Source organism: Mobula birostris, chromosome 16 (genome assembly GCF_030028105.1).
Source record: "Mobula birostris isolate sMobBir1 chromosome 16, sMobBir1.hap1, whole genome shotgun sequence".
In the NCBI taxonomy this organism is placed as follows: Eukaryota; Metazoa; Chordata; class Chondrichthyes; order Myliobatiformes; family Myliobatidae; genus Mobula; species Mobula birostris.
In genome coordinates, this window is record NC_092385.1 from 76,138,399 (window position 1) to 76,152,961 (window position 14,563).

Sequence of the window (14,563 nt, forward strand, 5' to 3'; positions counted from 1 at the left end):
TCAATTCAAGAAATGTTGTTAAAGTTGAAAAAGAGATCCAGAATTGTTTACCAAAAAAGATTGATGTGTCTGTTTTTGAAAACATATTCACGACTATCATTATTAAAAAGTGACTGGAATTGAGCTGTAGCAGGCTGTCCAATATTTACCAAAGTTCAAAGTAAATGTATTTATTATCAAAGTACATATTCAGTATGTCACCATATGCTACCCTGAAACTAAGTTTTCATATGTTTCATGTTTCACAGTCAGTTATGTTTTGTAGATTTTAACTGATTTTTAAACTATCAAATAAATCATTGCTGTTGAAAATTAATTGTTTTTGAGACTGAAACATCACTACAGACTTCAATAATGTTGGTAGCGTGCATCAAATCAGGAATAAAATGTTGATAGCATGCATGAGTAAAATCAGGAATTGCTGCAATCATTCAGCAGGCCAAACTGAAAGGGAAATGGAATAATTCTTTTGGTCGAAGATTTTTGGTTTGAAATGTTATTGTTTTCCTCTTTCCATTGCTGTAAATTGAAGCAAGCTGAGGATGATTATAAAGTATTCTGACACAATGACAGTATCTTCTTCCTAGAGGCACAGTCTGTGCAATGTTGCTAAAATTGCCTATTCTGTCATGTCGAGAAGTATTGTAACAGTAGTTAATGGGATTTTCTTTCTGTTTTCAGGAATAGCAGGATGGGTCTGGATTTTGATGTGAAAACATTTTGTCACAACCTGCGTGCTACTAAGCCTCCATATGAGTGTCCTGTGGAGAGCTGTCGGAAAATTTACAAAAGCTACAGTGGCATTGAATACCACTTGTACCATTATGATCATGACAACCCCAGTCAGCAGACTCCAGTCCGAAAACCCAAGAAGAAGGGTCGGAACTCACGGACAGGCACACAGCAATCTCCAAACCCATCGGAGATCTCTCAGTCGCCAAACCGGGAGAATCTGACGTATGCTCAGGCACAGCGCTTAGTGGAGGTGGACATTGAAGGGCGACTGCACAGGATTAGCATTTTCGATAATCTGGAGGTTCTGTCTGAGGATGACACAACAGCAGAGGATATTGTTGAGTGCAACAGTAACAAAGAAAATGCAGAGACATTGACTGCAACCCCAAAAACCAACAAGCATAAAAACAAAGACAAACGTAAGGACTCCAGCCATAACACCCCTGCTTCTGCCACCAAACTGCCAGAAGTGATCTATCGTGAAATTGACCACAGTGCATCAGACGCCCCTCCTCGACCGTTGTCGTATTATCGATACATTGAAAAATCAGTAGAGGAACTGGATGAGGAAGTTGAATATGACATGGATGAGGAGGATTATGTGTGGTTGGACATAATGAATGAGAAAAGGAAAATTGAAGGAGTGAACTTTATCCCACAGGAGGTGTTTGAGTATCTCATGGATCGGCTGGAGAAAGAATCATACTTTGAAAGTCACAACAAGGGAGACCCAAATACGTTGATCGATGAAGATGCTGTTTGTTGTATTTGTAATGACGGTGAATGCCAAAATAGTAATGTCATTCTTTTCTGTGACATGTGTAACCTGGCTGTTCATCAAGAGTGCTATGGGGTGCCCTATATCCCCGAGGGACAGTGGCTCTGCCGTAGGTGTCTGCAATCACCATCAAGAGCGGTGGACTGTGCCTTGTGCCCCAACAAAGGTGGTGCATTTAAACAAACAGATGATGGCCGTTGGGCACATGTGGTCTGTGCTCTGTGGATCCCAGAGGTCTGCTTTGCAAATACTGTTTTCCTAGAGCCAATTGACAGTATTGAGCACATCCCACCAGCACGCTGGAAGCTGACGTGTTACATCTGTAAACAGCGTGGTTCAGGAGCATGCATTCAGTGTCATAAAGCCAACTGTTACACGGCATTCCATGTAACCTGTGCACAGCAGGCAGGACTGTACATGAAAATGGAGCCTGTGCGGGAAACTGGTGCAAACGGCACCTCGTTCAGTGTACGGAAAACAGCTTACTGTGACATTCACACACCGCCTGGGTCAGTACGCAAGACCCCTGCGCTTTCCCACAGCGAAGGTGAAGATGAGGATGATGACGAAGGAGAGGATGGGAAAGGGCCCAGTTCAGAGAAGGTGAAAAAAGCCAAAGCTAAATCGAGGTTAAAAATGAAGAAGGCACGGAAGATCCTAGCAGAAAAACGTGCTGCAGCGCCGGTGGTTTCAGTGCCCTGTATTCCACCTCATAGGTAAGCCTGTTGTAACTCCAAGTTGTATCTGGCATGTCGTTTTTTTTTACTCAGTTGTACTGTAACATAAAAATACAATGCTGGGTTATTGGAATAGAGTTTGTGCTCCACGAAAGAATACAATTTCAATTAAAATCTTAACTTGATAATGGCAGCTGTTGCATACAATGTACCATTGTATCTATAAAACTGAAGGCAAGGAATTACTCACAATGATTTTATTTTACTGCTGTTACAATGTTATTTCTAGTGATACTCAGTGATTTATCCTTGAAAGTATCCTTTGGAAACATGTCATGTATGCCTCGTTTACACGACTTTCTCAATACCTCTCCTGAGCATTTCTCATTTCAAAGTTATCAGAATTAGAAAGAACAATGTCATTGTCTGGACTCCTTCACAAATTTCATTCACTGGGTATTGACTTCATTGCTCTTCTGGTATCTGATACAGCTCCAGAGCAGAAAGAAATTTTTTATACTGATCCATACTGTGTGGAATCATTTCATACTTGCTTTCAAAATTTCATCTTATCAAGGACATGTATACAGAAAGGACCAGTAACAAGAAGGATCTCACACACCCTGCTTATGGACAGTTTGACCCACTCCCATCAGGGAGGAGGCTACAATAGCATCCATGCCAGGACCTTCACACTCAAAAACAGTTCCTTTCCCCAAGCAGTGGGCTAATAACACCTCCACCCACTTGCCTCCCTCACTACTCCCCCAACCACCACTACATTATCATTTCCTGTCAGTCACTGACACTTCACTGAATGTCACTTTATGGATATATAATCAACCTATGTAGATAAGCTATCTTGCGTATTTGTATTTATTGTGTGTTTTGCTTTCATTATTATTGTGTTCTTTATTGTTTTTTTTTGCGCTGCATTGGATCCGGAGTGACAATTTTTGTTCTCCTTTACACTTCTAGAATGGAAATGGCATTAAACAATCTGGAATTTAAACCTTGAATCTTCATCCTTCTATTTCAAAGTTGAAAGTAAATGTATTATTAAAGTACACTGATGTCACCATACGCAACCCTGAGATTCATTTTCTTGCGGGCATACTCAATAAATCCAATGACTGTAATAGAATCAATGAAGGACCAGACCACTGGGTGTTGAACCAGTGTGCAAAAGACAACAAACTGCAAATACAAAAAAGAAAATTATACTTTCCTGTAGACCTCAAGTTGTATCTCCTACTGCCATGGCCTCAGTGTTATTTTTGTTTCCCTCTACTTCTCCGCCTTTTCATTTTAACTTGTGTGTTAAACTTTCATTGATCAAACCTGGGGCTCGGTGTCAGATTTTATTGCATTGCACTCTGTTTCAAATATTTTGCTACTTTACCCATGCTATATAAATAGATACTTTAAATTAATTAATTTGAATTGAGAATAAAATTAACATTTACAGTTTGTATTGCGCAAGAAATGATGCATTTATATATGTAATGAAGTACAGCTTTCTTGAATTTATGATTGTACCTATAATAATGTTAATTGGGGTTATATTGTAGAGAGTTTCAAATTGGAGTAGGGAGAATGATACTTAGTGACTTTAGAGGTCCTTTTTTTTGGAAAAATCATCAAGGGATAGTTTTTAAATATAGGATTAGGAGCCATGGGAAAGCTGTTGGCACTGAGGAGCTTTTTCACACAGTTTCTTGTGGATATTTGAAACAGCAGAAGACTGGTCCTAGATTGTGGATCAGTGCTGGCAGGGTATTGACAATAAGTTCATATTCCATTGAGTAAGGTTTGAAATATTTTTGAGAGCTTTACTGATGTTTGTTTCTCCATTAGATAAATGCTGTGAATGCTTAGAAACAAGGATAAGCTCAGTTTCTTGTCTGATTTGTTTAACGCACACCATGTTAATGGACCTTGATCTTATGATTTAGTCAACGAGTTCTTGAGAGGAAGAAAGTTGTCGGCTGACGTTACTTAACCTTTTTACTTGAATGCTGTATGTTTGCTGGTTAATGTTTCCACTGGCAACTCTCTGCCATCTTACATATTTGATTTGTTCTCTTCTTCCAGTCTTCTGATTATCAGATTAGATGGAACAGCCTGTTAGGGAGTGATGTTGAGAGACAGCGGAAGATGATGTGCAGGTTGCTGATATTTGGTGAAGCAACAGTCACCTAGGGCAGCTCAATAATCTTGACAGTTGCTTCTCCTGATGGACTAAAGAAACTAAATGTTTATTTACTTATTTATTGAAATAGAGCATGGATTGGGCCCTTCCAGCCTTACAGGCTGTGCTGCACAGCAACCCCAGATCTAACCCCATGGGACAATTCACTGTACACAGCAACCCCAGATCTAAACCCAAGGGACAATTCACTACACACAGCAACCCCAGATCTAACCCCATGGGACAATTCACTACACACAGCAACCCCAGATCTAAACACATGGAACAATTCACAATGCACAGCAACCCCAGATCTAAACCCATGGGACAATTCACTATACACAGCAACCCCAGATCTAACCCTATGGGACAATTCACTACACACAGCAACCCCAGATCTAAACCCAAGGGACAATTCACTGTACACAGCAACCCCAGATCTAAACCCATGGGACAATTCACTGTACACAGCAACCCCAGATCTAACCCCATGGGACAATTCACTACACACAGCAACCCCAGATCTAAACCCATGGGACAATTCACTACACACAGCAACCCCAGATCTAAACCCATGGGACAACTCACGACACACAGCAACCCCAGATCTAAACCCATGGGACAATTCACTACACACAGCAACCCCAGATCTAAACCCATGGGACAATTCACTAAACACAGCAACCCCAGATCTAAACCCATGGGACAATTCACTACACACAGCAACCCCAGATCTAAACCCATGGGACAATTCACTACACACAGCAACCCCAGATCTAAACCCATGGGACAATTCACTACACACAGCAACCCCAGATCTAAACCCAAGGGATAATTCACTATACACAGCAATCCCAGATCTAAACCCATGGGACAATTCACTGTACACAGCAACCCCAGATCTAAACCCATGGGACAATTCACTGTACACAGCAACCCCAGATCTAAACCCAAGGGACAATTCACTGTACACAGCAACCCCAGATCTAAACCCAAGGGACAATTCACTACACACAGCAACCCCAGATCTAAACACATGGAACAATTCACAATGCACAACAACCCCAGATCTAAACCCAAGGGACAATTCACTGTACACAGCAACCCCAGATCTAACCCCATGGGACAATTCACTGTACACAGCAACCCCAGATCTAAACCCATGGGACAATTCACTGTACACAGCAACCCCAGATCTAAACCCAAGGGACAATTCACTACACACAGCAACCCCAGATCTAAACCCCATGGAACAATTCACTACACACAGCAACCCCAGATCTAAACCCATGGGACAATTCACTACACACAGCAACCCCAAATCTAAACCCATGGGACAATTCACTACACACAGTAACCCCAGATCTAAACCCCTGGGACAATTCACTACACACAGCAACCCCAGATCTAATCCCCATGGAACAATTCACTACACACAGCAACCCCAGATCTAAACCCATGGGACAATTCACTACACACAGCAACCCCAGATCTAAACCCCTGGGACAATTCACTACACACAGCAACCCCAGATCTAAACCCATGGGACAACTCACTACACACAGCAACCCCAGATCTAAACCCATGGGACAATTCACTACACACAGCAACCCCAGATCTAAACCCATGGGACAATTCACTACACACAGCAACCCCAGATCTAAACCCATGGGATAATTCACTATACACAGCAATCCCAGATCTAAACCCAAGGGACAATTCACTGTACACAGCAACCCCAGATCTAAACCCATGGGACAATTCACTACACACAGCAACCCCAGATCTAAACCCATGGGACAATTCACTGTACACAGCAACCCCAGATCTAACCCCATGGGACAATTCACTGTACACAGCAACCCCAGATCTAAACCCAAGGGACAATTCACTGTACACAGCAACCCCAGATCTAACCCCATGGGACAATTCACTGTACACAGCAACCCCAGATCTAAACCCATGGGACAATTCACTGTACACAGCAACCCCAGATCTAACCCCATGGGACAATTCACTACACACAGCAACCCCAGATCTAAACCCAAGGGACAATTCACTACACACAGCAACCCCAGATCTAATCCCCATGGAACAATTCACTACACACAGCAACCCCAGATCTAAACCCATGGGACAATTCACTACATACAGCAACCCCAGATCTAAACCCATGGGACAATTCACTACACACAGTAACCCCAGATCTAAACCCATGGGACAATTCACTACACACAGCAACCCCAGATCTAAACCCCTGGGACAATTCACTACACACAGCAACCCCAGATCTAAACCCATGGGACAACTCACTACACACAGCAACCCCAGATCTAAACCCATGGGACAATTCACTACACACAGCAACCCCAGATCTAAACCCATGGGACAATTCACTAAACACAGCAACCCCAGATCTAAACCCATGGGACAATTCACTACACACAGCAACCCCAGATCTAAACCCATGGGACAATTCACTACACACAGCAACCCCAGATCTAAACCCGTGGGACAATTCACTACACACAGCAACCCCAGATCTAAACCCAGGGGATAATTCACTATACACAGCAATCCCAGATCTAAACCCATGGGAAAATTCACTGTACACAGCAACCCCAGATCTAAACCCATGGGACAATTCACTGTACACAGCAACCCCAAATCTAACCCCATGGGACAATTCACTGTACACAGCAACCCCAGATCTAAACCCATGGGACAATTCACTGTACACAGCAACCCCAAATCTAACCCCATGGGACAATTCACTGTACACAGCAACCCCAGATCTACACTCATGGGACAATTCACTATGTCCTATTAGCCTACTAAGCATTATGAGAAGAAACTGGAGCACCCAGGAGAAAGCCATACATTCCATCGGGATGACGTACAGACTTCTCACAGATGATGTTGGAATTGAACTCTGAACTCCGATGCCCTGAGCTGCAGAAGTGTTGCTTGTGCTAACTGCTGTGTTTACAATGGTGCCCAATTAGAGCATATTGTATGGTGCTCTATGATGATACTGGTTTGTAGCTAGTGGAAGAGTGAGGCCTAGAATTTCATTTAACGCTCTGTTATTTGGAAGTTTATGATTGTGAGTTCATTATTTGGCTGCTTTCAATTAGATTGAGTGTGTTTTTTTACCTTAAGAAAATGAATACAGCTTTTAGTAAATCATTTAGCCACGTATTTCCTAATCATGTTGCTGCATGCATCTTGCTTAATTAGTTTGCAACTTTCTCTTGTTTCATCACATACAGTTCCTCCCTATGCTTTGGATTAGAATAATCTAATGAATGTGCTGTGTAATCCTCCATAAGTAAGCAGAAAAAAAATTGTTGAGGAGACAGTTAAACACAGTGGGAGTGCACAAGCTCATGTCCATATGGAAAGAATAAACCTGTTGCAGAACCATTCGTATCCAATCCCTCCCCCGCTCCCCCCTCCCCCCTCCCCCCTCCCTTCCTCTGCCCCTCTCACTATAACTCCTTGCCCATCCTCTGGGCTCCCCTCCCCCTTTCTTTCTCCCTAGGCCTCCCGTCCCATGATCCTCTCACTCCTCCAGCCTCGTATCCCTTTTGCTAATCAACTTTCCAGCTATTGGCTCATCCCTCCCCCTCCTGTCTTCTATCATTTCGGATCTCCCCCTACCCCTCCCACTTTCAAATCTCTTACTATCTCTTCTTTCAGTTAGTCCTGACGAAGGGTCTCGGCCCGAAACGTCAACGGTACCTCTTCCTAGAGATGCTGCCTGGCCTGCTGTGTTCACCAGCATCTTGTGTGTGTTGCTGTTGCAGAATACTGTGAAATTTTAGCTCATCAGTGATCTAACACTCTATACTCATCTAATAACTTTGCTTTGTTGTTCTACCTGCAACTCATGGTGCTTGTTACTTTCAAAAAGGTGAAAAATCCATTTGGCTTCCAATCATTATCTTTGTAACAATTTTAAAAACACATATTTTAATGGAAGATCTTTTATTTCCTGAAAGGAATAAAAGAAGTGCAGTCTTTCTTGGAGTACGAAACACTCAGTCTCATCCAAAGTGATTAATTATCCGCAACAGTTAGCCTTGGCGATTAGTGGCATTTCATTTATCCAGTTTATGTGCGGCTGTTTTCCACTTTCTAACCTGAAGTGTGACATATACTTGAACATTATAAAAGATTCTCTTGTGAGACTGACTTTAAAAAAATACACAGTGGGGAAAAAGAAGTAATTGTCAAAATGTTGTAATTGTGGGTTAATCTCCATATTGAATATTGAAATGCCTAGATAGTGGATGTAGAGAGAATATCTCCTACAGTGGGGAGTCTAGGACCAGTGGGCATAGCCGTAGATATGATTAGAGATGAGGAGGAATTTCTTTAGCCAGAAAGTGGTGAATCTGTGGAATTCATTGCTAGAGAAAGCCATGGATGCCAAGTTATTAGGTATATTTGAAGTGGAGTTTGATAGGTTCTTGAGGAGTAAGGGCATTAAAGGTTATGGGGAGAAGGCAGGAGAATGATTTGAAAGGGATAGTAAATCAGCCATGAACGAATGGTGGAATAAACTCGATGAACCAAATGGCCCAATTCAGCTCCTGTGTCTTATGGTGTTATAATTCAAGGTTTGACGGTATCCAAGTTTTGTTTTGACATATGATGTCTCAGAAAGGTAGTTTCCATTATTAAGGACCCCCCAGCACCCAGGACATGCCCCTTTCTCGCTATTACCATCAGGTAGGAGGTACAGAAGCCCGAAGGCACACACTCAGCAATTCAGGAACAGCTTCTTCCCCTCTGCCATCCGATTCCTGAATGGACATTGAACCCGTGACAGCTATCTCACTCTTTTACTATATATTATTTCTGTTGCATGATTTTTAATCTTTTTGACATACGTATACTGTAATTGATTGATCTATTTATTATATTTTTTCCTCTTCTATTTATGTATTGTGTTGAACTGCTGCTGTTAAGTTAAATTTCATGACATATGCCAGTGATAATCAACTTGATTCTGATTCTGGTAAGAAGGGGTAGGTTGATAACGCTCATAGGAAAATTGATGAGTAAAAGTCAGTGAAATACAGCAAAATAACAAACTTAAGTAAGTGTTTTTCTTTTTGAAAGAAGTGAATCCAATGATGCTGTACTGCAGGCAGTTGTTATTCGTACATTGTATTTCTTGGATTTGTGAAATATTAAATCAGCTTGGTATAGCAAAATAGGATCCTCTACATCTGAGCCCTGGTATTCATTAAGTCAATTCTGTGGTTACATTAATCTCTTGTACCTTTTTACATACCAAGTCTAACTCAGTCCATTTTTGGAGATATTCTGAGGAGTAATGGACACCACACATAAGGAAGACGTACTTTGACATTAGAGATAATGTAGCCTTGAAATTGTGCCTTGAATTTATGTTAAATTATGAGAGGATTAAGTGCTCTGTTCTTTGTAACTAAGAAGATTAATTGGTGATTTGATTGAACTTTCCAAAACATTGAGGGAACTGATACCACAGATCTCAGAATCTTGGACTGGGGGCAGTCCAAAAATCAAAACCTTCCCTTCTAATGCTGCATTAGAAAAGCATTGTTGGCTCCAGAGCATGTAAACATTTAGGCCTATTTTCTGCAAATGGCCAGTAAGCTTTCTTTTCCATTTTAAATCTGAGATTGATTATTTGCTAACTAGACATATAAAACTTGTCACAATTATGCATGTTCCAGTAGAAAGGCTTTGAGTGGCTAAACGGCCAGTTACTATGGGCCTTTTGCCTTTACTAGCTGTACGTTAGATCTTAACAATACTTGGAGAACACAAAAGAAAATACGCACATGAAATTCTGCAGATGCTGGAAATCCAGACCAATGCACAGAAAATACTGAAGGAACTCAGCAGATCAGGCAGCATCTATGGAAGTGAATGAACAGTTGACATTTTGGGCCAAGACCCTTCTTCAGGAAAGGAAGGGGAAAGATGCCAGAATAAAAAGGTTCTGGGAGGGGAACGAGGACTAGCTAGAAGGTGATTAGATGATGCCATTTAAGTGGGAAAGGTGAGGGGCTGGAGAAGAAGGAAAATGGTTTGAAAGGCTCAAGTACCCTTGCTAAGATTTAGTGCAGTATTACTTTTGGTCTTAACTTAAGACTTAACTAAAGACTTAACTTTTGGTCATAAAATGATTCATGCTGTGATCTCTATGTAGATGTGGCTTATAGTTTTAACCTCAAATCTGAACAACTAGGTTGTATTCTTTTGGAGACAAACTGAACTGTGAACAGAAGACACGAGTAACCAGGATGAGAAAGAGTGAAAAGAAGTATGAAGGTGAAAGATTGAGTATGTTAAAATGAATAGTAGTGTAGTGGCCACCACACATTGACATTTTTGCACAATGACGCGATTTCTGACAGTCAGCCAGATTTTATTGTCCATTTGGCATTTAATGTCAGCATGGTTAAAGATGAAACTTCTTGTACACTTTTCTTATAGTGATGTTGCTAATTTTTGTTTTTGAGTTTTTCATTCTAGAGTTGCTCTGAATAAAATGAGAATTGGGCCTCTTACTATGACCCTTAAGTCTTTCGGTGAAATATGTTCTCCGAGTGTGTATGCAAATAGTTCTAGTGCTTTAATCAGCCAGTGTAGTTGCCCTTAGAATAGGTGTTGTGAACCTTTTTGAACCCGGCCGCCGAGGACTTGGGGCCTACCCCTCCGGAGATTCTGGACCACACAGTAATAGCAGCAGCGAAGCAGGCATTTCAGAAGTTTCACCAGATGTTCCTCCATGCTCTCACGTCTGTCTCCATCAAATCAGGATTGTGCTCAGCACCCTACTTGACAAATAACAGACATCACCACTGGAGTGGCTGCTGTGAGTTGCGTCATGCCGTCATCTTCTCAAAGTCAACAGTGAATACAAAATATCAGCGAACAGCAAATGCACGTGTAACCAGTACGAGCGCTGAGCCACAACTGACGTCTGGCGGCCTCTGCTAGTGCTACCCTGTCAGCCTGAGTGATGTCAGCTGTTGGCGAAAAAAGCTTTGGTTTTCGGAGCTTTTTGGATTTCAGAATTTCGGATAACGGATTGTGGACCTGCATTCATTGTTTTACTATTAATGAAAGTATAATAGAGATTGAAATAAATGAAGCCTTTAGAAAACCTGTTAGAATTATTAATATTAATCTTTTAAAAACATTTGAAAAATAACATCATTTCTAAATAAGACATAGGAGCAGGACTTGGTTACTTGACCCATCAAGTCTGCTCTGCCATTCAATCATTCCTGATTTGTTATCCCTCTCAGCCCCCATTCTCCTGCCTTCTCCTCTTAACCTTTGCAGTTTTGGTATTGTTATAGTAACAGTTTAGTATCCAAATACTGACGTGTACATCAGGTTTGCGAGGATGTCAGAACGTATCATGCAACATTGTGTGTTCTCGCAACCATCCAGCTGGCACCGAGCTTGCATGAGACGTTTTCTGTATAAACATCTCACTGCTACTGAGTTGTAAAACATCATTTGCTGCTTCATTTCGCAGTTAAGATAATCATTATGCATCTTTTTATTACGAGTGGGGTTTAAAGACTTGAAGGGCATCACTGCACGTGCATGGCAACAACATTTTTGCAAGTGCCAACTTGGGCAGGCATGCCATAGGTTCACCACCTCTACCCTAGAAGATGATGGTGAGCTTCTCACTGAACCACAGATTCTATTGGCTGTAATTATCTGTGCTATGATATTTACATTAGTATTTGGTAAAAAGTTTTTGGTGATGGGTTTGATATTAAAATATGCCAGAAAGAAAAGCTATGAAGAAGAGGGATACAGAGCTTGTACTATTGGCAAAAGCTAGCTTCGATAGTAAATTGTAATGTAGAAGCTGAAGCACAAGGTTGTCAGGTTTCAATTGTGACAATTTACTCAAAGGTTCTTCCAGTGATATTTCAATCAAAAAGGACATAATTGCAGAAGATAGATTCTCTATTAATTGCCAGAAATTGTATGGAATGGGAAGTGCCATAAGATTTCAGGAAATTTTCATTGTTTACCCTTAAGTATATGTGCTGTGTTCATTAATGTAAACACTACAAGAAATAGGTTTGAAATATTGAATCCAACATCACCTAGGTGAGGAGGAAACCTTAAAATATTCTTTTTAGAGAAAACATAGTTTAACAGGTGATGAAATGCTAGGTCAAGTAGTCTGTTGAATTAATGTTTCAACTTTACAACTTTACATCAACATGAGAAATAGAGATATACCAAGCTTTAAGAATCAAAGGGGAGGGAGGATGAGGGGCAAAAGAAAGTGCTGAATAGGATAGATGGGACAAGAAATTAAGTGATAAAAGAGATAATGGGATGCAGCAAAAGGAATAACAAAATTGTTGTAATCTCTGTTTAGTCCAGAAAGCGCGCCATAGTCCTGACGAGTCCCTGGATTGCATAGAGGGAGAGAGACTTTAAAAGCGAGAGGGGGCCGTCGGCACATTTTGCGTGCCACAGTTCCTGAGGAGACATTGGACTGGGCATAATTAAGCACTTGGCAAGGACCAATAAAAAGAAGTTAGATATAAGCCGAGCAGCCGTTGTGTGGGGAAGGGGGCAGTTTTCGAGTGGAGAGTTGAAGCTTTAGCTCATCAAGGCTTAGGAAAGATACAGGTCATAGCTAGATTTTTTTTGTTATTTTTTCTTTCTTATTGCACAATTAGTGCAGTGGGGGTGCCAGACAAGATACTGGAATGCACCTCTTGCAGGATGTGGGAAGGCAGGTAGACCTCCATTATCCCTGACAACTATACCTATAAAATTGCATCCAGCTACAGTTTCAAACAGTCCATGTTAAGAGTTGGAGTTGGGTGAGCTCTGGTGATAGACAGCACATAAGGAAGTTAGTTACACCCAATGCTCAGGACACAGGTGACCAACAGGAAGGGAAAGGAAATAGGCAATCAGTGCAAAGTATCCCTGTGGCTGTTCCCCTCAACAGGTACAACAGGTATACCACTTTGGGATACTGTTTGCGGGTGTAGGGATGACCTGGCAGCAGAAAGCCACAGTGATCAGGTCTTTGGTACTGTGTCTGGCTCTGTGGCTCTGAAGGGAAGGCGAGAGAAGAGGTGAGCTGTAGTGATAGGGGAGTAGAAGGGAAGTTCTGTGGATGTTAAGTTCCTCCTGGGTGCCAGAATCATGGACATCTTGGATCAAGTCTACAGCATTCTTAAGTGCGAGAGTGTGCAATCAGAGGTTGTGGGCCACATTGGTACCAATGTCAGGGGTAGGATGGATGATAAGGTCCTGCAAAGTGAATTCAGGGAGTTAGTTAAAGCTCAGAACCTCCAGGGTTCCGTTCTCAGGATTGCTACCTGTGCCACGAGTGACTGAGGCCACAAATCAGAATATCATACTATTTAATATGTGGCTAAAGAATGGGTGCAGGAGGGAGGACTGCAGGATTTTGGATCACTGGGCTCTCTTTCAGGGAAGGTGGGAACCGTACAGAGGGTACGGTTTGCAGCTGAACTGGAGGGGGGAATAATAGCAGGAAAGTTTTTGCTAGTGCTGTGGGGGATGGTGGGCATGGGTTTAAACTAGAGTTGCAGAGGAATGGGAGCCAGAGTGCTAGAGCAGATAGAATGGTTGTGGAGAAGGATGTTGTTAAGCCTACATGCAAGGTCAGGAATCCATACATTGAGCATGGTGGGACTAATGTTCTGAGCTGTGCATATTTCAATGCAAGGAATGCTGTGGGAAAGGTGGATGGGTTTAGGACATGGATCATCACGTGGGATTAAGGCATTGTAACCATTAGTGAGACCTGGTTGTAGGAGGGACAATACTGGCAGCTCAATGTTCCATCGTTCTGTTGCTTTAGACGTGATAGAGCGAGACGGATTAAAGAGAGAGGGGTGGCATTACTAGTCAGGGAAAATGTCACAGCGGTGCTCAGTCAGCACAGACTGAAAAGCTCATTTAATACTTTATAGGTAAAATTGAGGAGTAAGAAAGGTATGACCACGTTAATCACCACCCACAGTCTGCAGGATTTAGAGGAGCAACTTTGTAGAGGGGTTGCAGACCATTGCAAGAAACATTAGGTTGTGATAGGTGATTTTAACCTTCCACATACTGCCTGGGGTTCCCATATTGTAAAAGGGTTAGATG

General features: G+C 41.8%; 1 protein-coding gene across 2 annotated transcripts in view; it reads left to right on the forward strand.

Moving 5' to 3' along the window:
- The window catches only part of brpf1 (bromodomain and PHD finger containing, 1), a 51,887-nt gene that overhangs the window by 4,286 nt on the left and 33,038 nt on the right, over positions 1-14,563 (forward strand). For both annotated transcript variants that reach the window (XM_072280880.1, XM_072280881.1), the window contains exon 2: positions 682-2,229. In XM_072280880.1, coding sequence (XP_072136981.1) covers positions 692-2,229 — 1,538 coding nt within the window. In that variant the 5' untranslated portion in view covers positions 682-691. The remainder of the gene's footprint in view (positions 1-681; positions 2,230-14,563) is intronic.